The 13162-nt window shown below is 39.3% G+C and overlaps 1 protein-coding gene across 4 annotated transcripts in view; it reads left to right on the forward strand.

The window, feature by feature from the left end:
* Positions 1–13162, forward strand: part of CILK1 (ciliogenesis associated kinase 1) — a 28340-nt gene that overhangs the window by 1027 nt on the left and 14151 nt on the right. For all 4 annotated transcript variants that reach the window (XM_063313776.1, XM_063313784.1, XM_063313761.1 and 1 more), the window contains exons 2-7: positions 6447–6719; positions 7250–7304; positions 8392–8513; positions 10219–10298; positions 11124–11256; positions 12706–12877. In XM_063313776.1, the coding sequence (XP_063169846.1) occupies positions 6619–6719; positions 7250–7304; positions 8392–8513; positions 10219–10298; positions 11124–11256; positions 12706–12877 (663 nt within the window). In that variant the 5' untranslated portion in view covers positions 6447–6618. The remainder of the gene's footprint in view (positions 1–6446; positions 6720–7249; positions 7305–8391; positions 8514–10218; positions 10299–11123; positions 11257–12705; positions 12878–13162) is intronic.

The following is a 13162-nucleotide window of genomic DNA, read 5'->3' on the forward strand; positions in this document are numbered from 1 at the left end:
AGGAAAGGCTGATGTCATCAGGTCGAAAAGGAAGTGATGTTTCTGTAGAAGATGAGCTGAGAGGGTTGCATTTGACTGATTCTAAGCAGACCTTAGACTCTTTGTCATTTCCCAACTAGAGAAGTTTTAGATACATGTAGATATATTCCCTTTCATTGGATTTCACTCTTTTCATAGGTGGAAATCAGAAAAAGAATTTGCAAGAAATTAGATGCAATGCCTTACCACCCTAATTTCTGGGTAATGAGTGATTAGTGATTTGATTTTCTTTTGATTGGGGTAATTTAGTGAAATGTAACCCCAGGCTTCTTGTTTGAACTATCACAACTTTTTGATTTATTAATTTTGTATGTGTTTTGCACATATAGTGGTAAAAATTATAGTCCAAAGTATTTCTGCAGTTTTATATAATAAAAACTTACCATAACTGACAAATACCAGAATGCATATAAATATATAAATTCCTCCTTGGAAAAAAATTGCCTTTTTGTCTTTATGTATACTATATTTGCCCATATTACACTGTTGCAGTGCAAGCTGCCCTGGTTTCCAGTTTCTTTCCAGGTGCAATTCAAGGCGCTGGCTATCATCTTTGAAGCTCTGAATGGTCTGGGGCCAGATTATTTGTGGAACCCCTCTCCCTGGGGGTGTCTGCCCATCACACCAGGTCAGATAGTGCGGGTGTATTCCAAGTCCCCTCCCTTAAATGTCATTTAGAGGGACCTAGGAGGTGCACCTTCTCCATAGCTGCCTCTGCCCTGTGGAACAGCCTCCTTCCTGAGTAGGCCTCCACCCTTTTAACCTTCCAGAAGGCTGTGAAGAGCTGGCTCTTCCCCAAGGCACTGGGCTAGGGTGAGTTTGGAGCCTAGCAAATGTATGGGGGAGTGTTGTGTTTGGCGTGCCATAAGGTGTAGTTTTGATGTTAGCTTTATTGCTTTCTTTTTGTTTTATTTGCTTTTGCTGTGAGCTGCCCAGGATAATTGTATATGAGATGGGCACCCATATAAGTCTTTTAAATAAATAAATAGTTGGTGGACCTAGGCTCTTTGACAGAATAGTTGTTGGGAGAGGTAGAAAACTGCTGCTCCAAAGCAGAGCTAGAAGAATATGTCCCAGCAGCAAGATCCTTCCGTTGGATGAAAAACTCCTACCAACAGAAGCAATCCTCCTCCACTAGTGATAAGATGCTTTATCCCATCTCCTGTTTTTGCTGCTTCCCTGGAGCTATAAAAAGAGGCCGCAGTGCTAATAAATAAATACTAAGAGGCCACTTAAAAGGCTACAATACTAGAAAACTACTGGTAAATTATGTACGTCTTATTTAAACAGCTACAGCAGTAATTAAAAGCCTCTTAAATGTACACCTTCCTAGTTTAGCACCTTTCCCCTTTTTGTCTTTAAAGCATTTCATTGCTGGCAGGCACAGTTGCTTACCTCAGCCTATCTACAACAAGGAAGATCTGAATATCAGACTTGGCCATGTGAGCCCTTTAGCCTCCACTGTGAAAGCTTTATTGTTCTTATTATGCATAGCTGATTGTCAGTAATTTCAAAATACCATATTCCTAGAATTTTTCTACATTCAAAAATACATTTTTCTAATTAATATATTAGAAAAAATGGTTTTAAAGCTGTCATTTTAAAAGAATGGGAACAATTTTGCTTCCATTTTTTTTCCTTATAACAAATCAATCAAATTGTCTCTGATAGGATTTGGCTCTTCTCAATGACCAAAGATGGAGATGACAGGAAAGCTTTAATTCCACCTCTTCTAGTGAGAAGGCAGAGCCTAAGACTTCTTCCTTTCTCCTGGAGGAAACCCTCTCCATTCAGTCTTTAGCTCCGCTTTCTAGGCAGAAGAAGTGGCTTCTCTGTCAGACCCTTCTTGAGGAATGTGAACCAAAAAAAAGAAGAGCAAGACAAGAAAGAGCAAGAGGCAGCACAAGCCTCAGGTGGTGATCAAACACCTGTTCTAGTGATTCCAGCAACCACACTTTTAGCTGACTGGCATGCACAAGTTGGAATGCAGCTAAGAGGACATATGGAGGCTAAAGATCAGAATCTGGGGTTCTGGAACCAGGCTTATGGTCTGGGCCAAACCAGGAGGCAGAGGAACTTCCAGAAGTAGCAGAACAAAGTGAAGAAGGGAAGCAGTGGTGCTGGCAGAGAGCATCTCTGTAATGTAGTGAAACTAAAGGCCTTTCATCTTCCCTTCCTATGGACTAGGCACAGGATGGTTTCAATTATGTCAACCTTTTGATAGCCTTGATGAGTGTGATATTTGTTACTTCTGTAAAAAGCATCCTTTATACATAATTACATAGCAGAAGCATCCTTCTAAACAAAGGTAGATGTGTTTATTCTAATGTTGTTGTTTATTCGTTCAGTCACTTCCGACTCTTCGTGACTTCATGGACCAGCCCACACCAGAGCTTCCTGTCGGTCATCAACACCCCCAGCTCCCCCAGGGACGAATCCGTCACCTCTAGAATATCACCCATCCACCTTGCCCTTGGTCGGCCCCTCTTCCTTTTGCCCTCCACTCTTCCTAGCATCAGCATCTTCTCCAGGGTGTCCTGTCTTCTCACTATGTGGCCAAAGTATTTCAGTTTTGCCTTTAATATCATTCCCTCAAGTGAGCAGTCTGGCTTTATTTCCTGGAGGATGGACTGGCTTGATCTTCTTGCAGTCCAAGGCACTCTCAGAATTTTCCTCCAACACCACAGTTCAAAAGCATCGATCTTCCTTCTCTCAGCCTTCCTTATGGTCCAGCTCTCGCAGCCATATGTTACTACGGGGAACACCATTGCTTTAACTATGCGGACCTTTGTTGTCAGTGTGATGTCTCTGCTCTTAACTATTTTATCGAGATTTGTCATTGCTCTTCTCCCAAGGATTAAGCGTCTTCTGATTTCCTGACTGCAGTCAGCATCTGCAGTAATCTTTGCACCTAGAAATACAAAGTCTTTCACTGCTTCTACATTTTCTCCCTCTATTTGCCAGTTATCAATCAAGCTGGTTGCCATAATCTTGGTTTTTTTGAGGTTTAGCTGCAAGCCAGGTTTTGCACTTTCTTTTTTCACCTTCATCGTAAGGCTCCTCATTTCCTCTTCGCTTTCAGCCATCAAAGTGGTATCATCTGCATATCTGAGATTGTTGATGTTTCTTCCAGTGATTTTAACTCCAGCCTTGGATTCCTCAAGCCCAGCATGTCGCATGATGTGTTCTGCGTACAAGCTGAATAGGTAGGGTGAGAGTATACAGCCCTGCCGTACTCCTTTCCCAATCTTAAACCAGTCTGTTGTTCCGTGGTCTGTTCTTACTGTTGCTACTTGGTCGTTATACAGATTCCTCAGGAGGCAGACAAGATGACTTGGTATCCCCATACCACTAAGAACTTGCCACAGTTTGTTATGGTCCACGCAGTCAAAGGCTTTAGAATAGTCAATAAAACAGAAATAGGTGTTTTTCTGAAACTCCCTGGCTTTTTCCATTATCCATCGGATATTGGCAATTTGGTCCCTAGTTCCTCTGCCTTTTCTAAACCCAGCTTGTACATGTGGCAATTCTCGCTCCATGAATTGCTGAAGTCTACCTTGCAGGATCTTAAGCATTACCTTACTGGCATGTGAGATGAGTGCCACTGTTCGATAGTTTGAACATTCTTTAGTGTTTCCCTTTTTTGGTATGGGGATATAAGTTGATTTTTTCCAATCTGATGGCCATTCTTGTGTTTTCCAAATTTGCTGGCATATAGCATGCATTACCTTGACAGCATCATCTTGCAAGATTTTGAACAGTTCAGCTGGGATGCCGTTGTCTCCTGCTGCCTTGTTATTAGCAATGCTTCTTAAGGCCCACTCAACCTCACTCTTCAGGATGTCTGGCTCTAGCTCACTGACCACACCGTCAAAGCTATCCCCGATATTTTTATCCTTCCTGTACAGGTCTTCTGTATATTCTTGCCACCTTTTCTTGATCTCTTCTTCTTCTCTTAGGTCCTTGCCATCTTTGTTTTTGATCATACCCATTTTTGCCTGGAAATTACCTCCAATGTTTCTAATTTTCTGGAAGAGGTCTCTTGTCCTTCCTATTCTATTGTCTTCTTCCACTTCCCCGCATTGCTTGTTTAAAAATAATTCCTTATCTCTTCTGACTAACCTCTGGAATTTTGCATTTAATTGGGCATATCTCCCCCTATCGCTGTTGCCTTTTGCTTTCCTTCTTTCTTGGGCTACTTCTAGTGTCTCAGCAGACAGCCATTTTGCCTTCTTGGTTTTCTCTTTCTTTGGGATGTATTTTGTTGCCGCCTCCTACAATGTTGTGAACTTCTGTCCATAGTTCTTCCGGGACCCTATCTACTAAGTCCAGTCCCTTAAATCGATTGTTCACCTCCACTGCATATTCCTTAGGAATATTAGTGAGCTGATATCTAGCTGATCTGTGGGTCTTCCCTAATCTCTTTAGTCTGATCCTAAATTGTGCAAGAAGAAGTTCGTGATCTGAACTACAGTCAGCTCCGGGTCTTGTTTTTACCAACTGTATAGATGTCCGCCACCTTTCGCTGCAAAGGATGTAGTCAGTCTGGTTTCGGTGTTGTCCATCTGGTGAAGTCCATGTATAAAGCCGTCTCTTAGGTTGTTGGAAGAGAGTGTTTGTTATGCAGAGTGAGTTGTCTTGGCAATATTCTATCAGCCTATGTCCTGCTTCGTTTTGTTCTCCCAGGCCATGCTTACCTGTAATTCCAGGTGTCATTTGACTGCCCACCTTAGCATTCCAGTCTTCTGTGATGAAAATAACATCTCTTTTAGTCCGGTAGGTACTGCAGATCCTCATAGAACTGCTCTACTTCAGCTTCTTCAGCATTTGTGGTTGGGGCGTATATTTGGATCACTGTGATGTTAGATGGCTTGCCCTGAATTCGAATTGAGATCATTCTGTCATTTTTTGGATTGTATCCACGCACTGCTTTAGCCACTTTCCTATTAATTATGAAGGCTACTCCATTTCTTCTGTGGTCCTCTTGTCCACAGTAGTAGATTTGGTGGTCATTTGATGTGAAGTGGCCCATTCCAGTCCTTTTCAGTTCACTGATGCCCAAAATGTCTATCTTTAATCTTGACAGCTCACCAATAACCACATCCAATTTGCCCTGGCTCATAGATCTTACATTCCAGGTTCCAATGGTATGTTGATCCTTAGAACATCGGATTCGCCATTCACCACCAGCACCGTCGGCCGCTAGCCGTCCTTTCAGCTTTGAGCTAGCTGCGTCATCATGTCTGGGGCTAGTTGAACTCATCCTCTGTTCCTCCCCAGTAGCATTTTGACCATCTTCTGACCTGGGGGTCTCATCTTCCGATGGTATACCGACATATCTCTGGTTGTACAGATCCATTTAGTTTTCACGGCAAGAATACTGGGGTGGGTTGCCATTACCTTCCCCGGGGATCGCATTTAGTCTGACCTCTCTGCCATGACCTTCCCGTCTTGGGTGGCCCTTCATGGTTTAGCTCATGGCATCATTGAGGTGCTCAAGCTCCAGCACCACGACAAGGTAACGATCCTTTGCTGAAGGTTTATTTTAATAGCCTTCTCTTTTAAAATGAAAAATAATTTGTCTTGAGTAAATTATATTCATTATGGGAAATGAAAAATAGCTTGAAAACATATAAATTTCTTATACAGCAAATTCACTTTACTCTCAAATATCTATTTTACTAAATAATCTCTTAATAATAATAATAATATTATGGAGTTTTTATAGCTATAAGAAAACAAACATGAGGGTTGTTAATTTTCCAAGTACTTCCAAGTTTTGCTCAGACTTTTTTTTAATATTGAAACTATATTCAACCTTCCTGAAAGTGACCTGGTGTTAGCATAGACTAGAGAATATAATTGACAGAGGTAGATGAGAGAAAGTAACAAGTCTTTTTTTTTCAACTATGCTTTGTAACTGTGAAGGGGATAGGTAGCTTTGTTAGTAGACTTAGTATATTAGCATATTAAGTTTTCAGAATCAGACTGATCATCTACATTTTTGTGGCAGCTTTGCTCATTTACATCTAGTCTCTTCAGATCTGCCTTTTCAAAAAATCTTATTTTTGTGATTGTGAAAAACTCTTGTCAGTTAAAGTTTGAACTCTGACCAGGAAATACTTTAGTTCTTATCAGTAATTTGTGTTTTAAGAATAATTTATATGTTGGGGATTCTGTACTCTTTATTATTATGTTATGTGTTTCTCGTGCAATTCTAAATTACAGTAAAATTCATGTGAACTGGCTCTCAGCAGCATACCTACACCCTTATTCAAGGGTCAGCTATAGCTTGATCCTTCTATTTAGCAGACTAAAAAGAATTCAGATGATGATCATCTAGGAAAATACGAGCCTTCATACTGTATGGCTTACAAAGTGATGAAAATTTATCTCCATTTTCACAGACCAAAAGACAATCCCTGAAAATATGAGCTTGGCAACATTCACAAAGTCCTGGATACTTTGGGGTTCTGCTGCCATTGGAAAAACTGGCTTCACTCTGAGGGGAAATGCTTCATCTGCAGTAAAGACCATGCCAAGGACTGAAATGAGATTGCATTCTGGAGAATCCCTATTATGAATCGATACACAACTATCAAACAGCTGGGAGATGGGACATATGGCTCTGTCCTCCTAGGAAGAAGTATTGAGTCAGGAGAGCTGATTGCCATTAAGAGGTAAGGGACCTTTCTGAACTGCTGTTCCTTTAACCCTGCATAACACATTTAAGCATTAGATAACAACACATGTTATGTTCATGGTTTTGAAGACTGTGGTTCAAACTTTGCTTGTTCTAACACAAGGCTATTGCTTCTAGTTGTCAAGGCAAAACTGATCCATTAGTTGGGAAAATCAGTACTTAATTTATTTTGAAACCACTAAATAAAAACTCAGATTTTCAATTGTACTAACCTTGAGGCTGATTTTCAACCAGTTGGGCATGCCAGATGGCTTTTTGACTATTTTCCCTCTTAGATCAGTAGATTTTCACACCACAAGAAAATCTGTTTTTGAAAATCCTCTTAATGTTAGAAATGAAAACTAATGTTTGAGAAACAACCAGAAAAAAAGCATGGACATACAGCATGTTGCACAGTTTTGTGGATCTCTGGTTGTTGTGGCTTTGTATTCATTTCTCTAGTCTTATGTCATAATGGAACTGGAATACAAATTGTGCCCATTAGTAGATTTCTTGTTCCTTTTGCAGGATGAAGAGGAAATTTTATTCCTGGGAGGAATGCATGAATCTTCGTGAAGTCAAGGTACTGTTCACTTCCTTCTGTTTCTAAGCTGACTGAAGGAATTTGGATTTTAAATCAATTGTGCAGTGTTGTAACCTACACTTTGTTTTTCTAAGACCCTTTTTTTCCTGAAAGCAAGACCTATGCTGTTTGCATTTATAGAACAGACTTTCTTCAGAATATTTCAAAGGTAAAAGTTTAGTGCTACATTTAAATTGTAGGTTGTGACTGTTATAAACAGACATTTGATCTGGCAATCAGTAGTAGATGGGGAAGGGTAATTGGAAATTAATGCCAAAGAAAACACAACAAAGGTATGCAGCAGCAGACTTCCCTTCATGCACCCATGAGTTAATAGAAATTTGGAATCCTGTCCATAGGATTATTGCAAAACAGCTATATGGGTTTTCAGCTCCAGTGTGACCATATCCATGCTTATAAACTTGTATTTATGTTAGGCTTCAGATAATTTTTCTTAATGTTACTTTGAAGTCATTTGTACTGTTCAGATCATAGCTGCTTCATGAACAGGCTGAGGTAGCTTTGGTAAAATGCTTGTTCCTTCTCTAACTGTGAAAAGGGAGATCTACTAACTATGAAAAGGGAGATCTACTGACCTGTTGTAAAGCTGAATGACAGATCCGTTGCCCAGCAGCTGGCATGTAAGCATCTAAATGACGAAATAGCTGTTTGTGAAAAATTAACAATTATTAGTAGGCATAATGGGAAGATGTGGAAGAAAGAACCTGAAGCTGCATGTCCAAATATGCAATGTTCGTACTGTCTTGTTTCAGAGTAGGAAGGAGTTTTGGTCAAAAGCTTATGGTTAGATGTTGCCTTTGCCTATACAAACTTCCCGGCAGGGAAACTGGCTTCCTTAGTGCTGAAAAGTAAGCTGTACCAATTGCCATCAGCACACAACTTGCAAGACTAGGGCACTGTGCACATCTAGTTCTAGAGATCTGAGTTTGATTTTTTTTTAAAATGGGGCCATATTTAAATTTAGCAGCATCTTAAATTATGGTCCTGGAACAAAGATTCATTGTCACTTATTTTGAAGCCTGTTTTGCCCCAGTGTCTCTAATTGTTTTCTGTTTGTTTTTTTCAGTCCTTGAAGAAACTCAGCCATGCCAATGTAGTGAAACTAAAAGAAGTTATCAGAGAAAATGATAATCTGTACTTTGTATTTGAGTATATGAAGGAAAACCTTTATCAGTTAATGAAAGAAAGGTATGTTGCTTTTCTCACAAGCACATTTCAGTGGCATTACCTAAAAAGGAGGGAGAAATCATTTGGCTTCCCAAATGTTCTTAAACGAAAACTCACAATAGCCCTCTGCACACTGGTAAAGGATGATAAGAATGATAATTTGTAGCTCTCAGCAAGGCATGTAATAAACAACTAATTCAAGGGTCAGCAAAAACATTAGGTTAGGAGATAGAACCCATAATTAAAATTATGCTGGAATGAGAAGTTTAACTTTCTAGTACTGCAGAACGCTCAGCTATGCTCTCTTACTGGAGAATCACTTAGTAGGGATTGCTCAGCATATATATAGATATATATAAAAGGTGGGAAATAATAATAATAGGTCCTATACTTCATGTGTTATGTGATACTTCATTGATAGTGAAGAAAGAGACAGGGGGGCTAATTCTGGCTGCCCAAGACCAAACCTTAAGAACAAGTGCATATAAAGCCAGAATTGAGAAGGCAGCAACAGACAGCAAATGCCATCTCTGCAAAGAAGCTGAAGAAACAGTGGACCACCTAGTTAGGGTAGCTGCTGCAAGAAGATCGCACAGACTGACTACAAACAACGGCATGACAAAGTAGCAACCGTGGTGCATTGGAATATCTGCAAGAAATACCACTTGCCTGCAAGCAAGAACTGGTGGGACCACAAAATAGACAAAGTAATTGAAAATGAAGAAGCCAAAGGGCTCTGGGAGTTTAGAATCCAAACAGACAAGCACAACACCCCAGACTTAACAATTGTTGATATGAAAGACAAAAGAGTCTGGATAGTGGACATTGCAATATCTGGAGACAGCAGAAAAGAAGAGAACTGGAGAAAATCACAGAAGACCTGCAAATAGAAGTAGAGCGACTATGGCAAAAGGAAGCAAAGATAGTACCAATAGTAATAGGTGCCTTGGGTGCAATTCCAAAACATCTGGAGCACCACTTGAACACCATTGGCATTGACAAAATCACCATCAGTCAATTGCAAAAGGCAGCTTTACTTGGAACAACTTACATCCTGCAATGATACCTTTAACACCATCAAATAATAACATCTACCTATCCCAGGTCCTTGGGAAGGACTTCATAAGTGAATAAAAATGCCAGATCCAGTCTAAACTTCTAATCATAACCATAATAATCCCTATACATCATGTAGCCTAGGCAGAATGATATTCTCAGGGCTTACTTTAAGTTAGCATAGACATGTTTACTTTAAAGTAATGGTAACACCAGCTGAGTTGAACTGCCATGTCAGTTTTTCATTATCCTTGGAGTCCAGGGTAGATTTGTTTGTTGGTTTATTGGGCACACAGCAGCAGTAGACTCTGCTGCAACCTCACCAGGTGTCCAAGATTATCAAGAGCTGATGCCAATGCTCAACTAGTAGGCTGTCTGTCTGGATACCATGGCATTTTCATCCTTGTTCTTAAGTTGAGCAAGTTACTGTGAAAATCTTTTATCAGTTGCTTATAAGACATCAATAACAGTAAAGCTGCATGTAAGTATCATAAATAAATAAATAGAAGAGGACTTTCTGCAGAACAAAACCATTTCAGAACGTATAAGCTAATTTGATTGTGTTCTCACCTATTTATAGCCTTTCAATATATCTGCATTCAGGAAGGGACTGCAGATGATAAACCCTGTATGATGAATATAAACTTTGATTTCTGTTTCTGCTTTACAGGAACAAATTGTTTCCAGAATCCACTGTCAGGAATATTATGTATCAGATTCTTCAAGGTCTTGCATTCATCCATAAACACGGTAAGGTTCAAATATCTGGATGAGTTTCTGCATCTATATGGATAGCAGAGAAGGAATATCTCAGAAATGTTTGGGCAGATATTTCTTGTTTGGGTTCAGGGAACTAAACAATACTCATCACCAAGGTTTTCTGAAAAGCCGTATTGTTGAGTAAATAGTTATTTCTTGATGATCGTTCTAAGGCCCTAAGTATAATTATACTAAGTCCCTAAGTCTTCAGGTCAGCTTACATGGAGCTGTGCTGTACAAAATGTGTTATTTACATCTGAATTAGCTGCTCTGTTATTAAACTGATCTCCTACCATGTTAAAGGATTAAGAGTTGGCCATCCCAACAGTGTTGCCATTTTCAAGTCAAGGATTGTTGCAATGGGAGAATATAGCAAGTTGTGTTGCTGGTAGTCTGTAGCATCTCTGACACTATTAATTGCCATAGCCTGTAATAGTAACAACTTGTTAGTATCATTCTAAATTTTTAATATTTAATGTATAAAACCTTGGAATCTTTCAGTCTATGCATAGTAAATGTAACTATTTTTGCTTTCTGTTCAGAAATGCTTATTTTTATGTTTATTAAAACAAAAGTAAAGTATTTGTTTTGATCTTTACCTCAAAACATAAAGCATAACCAAATAACATTTTCTAATTTTAAAAAATTATCAGCCTAGTGAAAGGAAGAACAGAGGTCAAGTATTACATAAGTGAAATTGCAGTTTGATATTTTCTGAACAGTTCATTCTTGTAATTCTTAAAGAGAGTTCTACAATGTGAAAACTAAGTAGAAGAATTAGAGAAAAAGCTAACCAGTGTTTGTTCTTTCAAACAGGTTTTTTTCATAGGGACTTGAAACCTGAGAATCTCCTTTGCATGGGACCAGAACTTGTGAAAATAGCGGATTTTGGGCTTGCACGTGAAATTAGATCCAGACCTCCCTACACAGACTACGTATCTACACGGTGGTAAATACTTAAGTTAGAGTCTTAGTGTTTAGATAAATGTACTTATTTACACTTTTATTTGAATTTTCTTTCTTGTTTCCATTAGGTAAGTACTGAGGTGGAATCCAGGTTTGAGCATGTACAACAGGGTTGGTAAAAAAAGGCAGTAGCCCTCCTTTCTATAGCAATCTCTCCAGTCCCTTAAAATATTACATGGGGGATCAGGAGGCCCAGCTGAATTGGTTGGCTATGCAGAAGAAAGATAGCCTCAGTGTGAGCACTACCATGTCAGGACTTCACTAATTCAGAATCAGCTCTGTACCTCTGATCCCATGACGTTAGCTGTTCTTGAGAGCTCTGCCAATTTGTTCCTGGATCAGCTGTAGTGAATTTGAAACTGCTGCAGTTTTATCTTTGGAATAAAATAGGCATTATTTGCATAAAGAACATGGTGGAGTTTTATTTGCAGCTGATCTTAGCAGCACACCCTGAAATTAATGAAGAATAGGCTAATAACTCTAGCAGATATGGTGGAGGAAGCCACTCTGTTCACGGAATTGCTTGTTTTGCCAGAATTTCCCAAGTTCTACTACTATACAGTTTATTGCAATTGTAAATGGGAATAGCATTTCTGTGTCTGGAGAAAATTCTGAAGATTCTTTCACGAACAAGATTTTCTTTGCCTGCTAGCATGGAGGCTCCAGCATTTTCAATAGGAAAGCACTTATTAACTTGTAGTGAATCCAAGGCATTTTATACCTGCTCCACATTTGTAGGCTCCACTGGTTTTATTTCATCCAGGTTACAAGGGATTGATTGATTGATTGATTGATTGATTGATTGATTGATTGAAGATGTGACATCTAGTCGTTTTTGACTCCCAGTGACCACATAGATAGATTTTCCCCATGACTACATGGAATTAGAGATGGTTAAACAACTACAGATACATAATGGTTCATGAGTACTTTGTGATATACAACTTCAGAGGCTGCATTCACTCATTGTCTTAAGCCATGTTTTGCTTAACTGTGGTTTATTTAATAAACCACTGTTGTTTAGTTTTACACCACAGGCTGAATCATAAAACTGTGGTTTCCAACCACTTGGCTGAGTACTTTGCACTACCATAATCCAGTTCGTCCAGTTTTGGTTTAGCATGAACCATATTTAGTCCTTCCATAAAGTCTGTTTGACAACGTGATGGATTAGAACTATGTATGAATCCAGTGAATGGCTTAACACAATATATGAAAAAGGCCATAGAATGAGATGAGAAAACCATGAGCACTGATGGAACACTAAGTTCAGTGTAATTACTATAGTATCTTACCTTGAGTAAGGAGTGGGCAGTGTGTGGGCGCTGAGCATTGGACACTCATGATGTCTGTGTCCTGTACTGTATACTGCTTGGATTGCTATAGTTCATTAAAAAACAACAACACTGTTTTGCTTGCTTTTGGCTTTCAGGTACAGAGCTCCTGAAGTGCTCTTGAGATCCACTAACTACAGTTCTCCCATTGATATCTGGGCTGTTGGTTGCATCATGGCAGAAGTTTACACACTCAGGCCACTCTTTCCAGGGGCCAGTGAAATCGATACTATTTTCAAAATTTGCCAAGTACTGGGAACGCCAAAAAAGGTAGCTAAATGAGACCCAGTTCTTTGTTGTGCACAGAACATTGCAGGCATGAACAGCTTCTATGGACTTTTTCTTTCTCTCAATGCATTACAGGTCCTATTATGTTGTATTGATATCAGATAGACAATTAAAATGACTCCAGTTTTATATTATCAACAACATGTGCTAAACAATGACACGCTGTATGAAACAAACAAGAGAGCATATATTGTTTCTCTTGATCATATACATATTTACTTGAAACTAAGTGAGTTCAGTGGACTTAGCATTTGGGAAGAAGACATG

This window comes from Candoia aspera, chromosome 1, assembly GCF_035149785.1.
Source record: "Candoia aspera isolate rCanAsp1 chromosome 1, rCanAsp1.hap2, whole genome shotgun sequence".
Lineage (NCBI taxonomy): Eukaryota > Metazoa > Chordata > Lepidosauria > Squamata > Boidae > Candoia > Candoia aspera.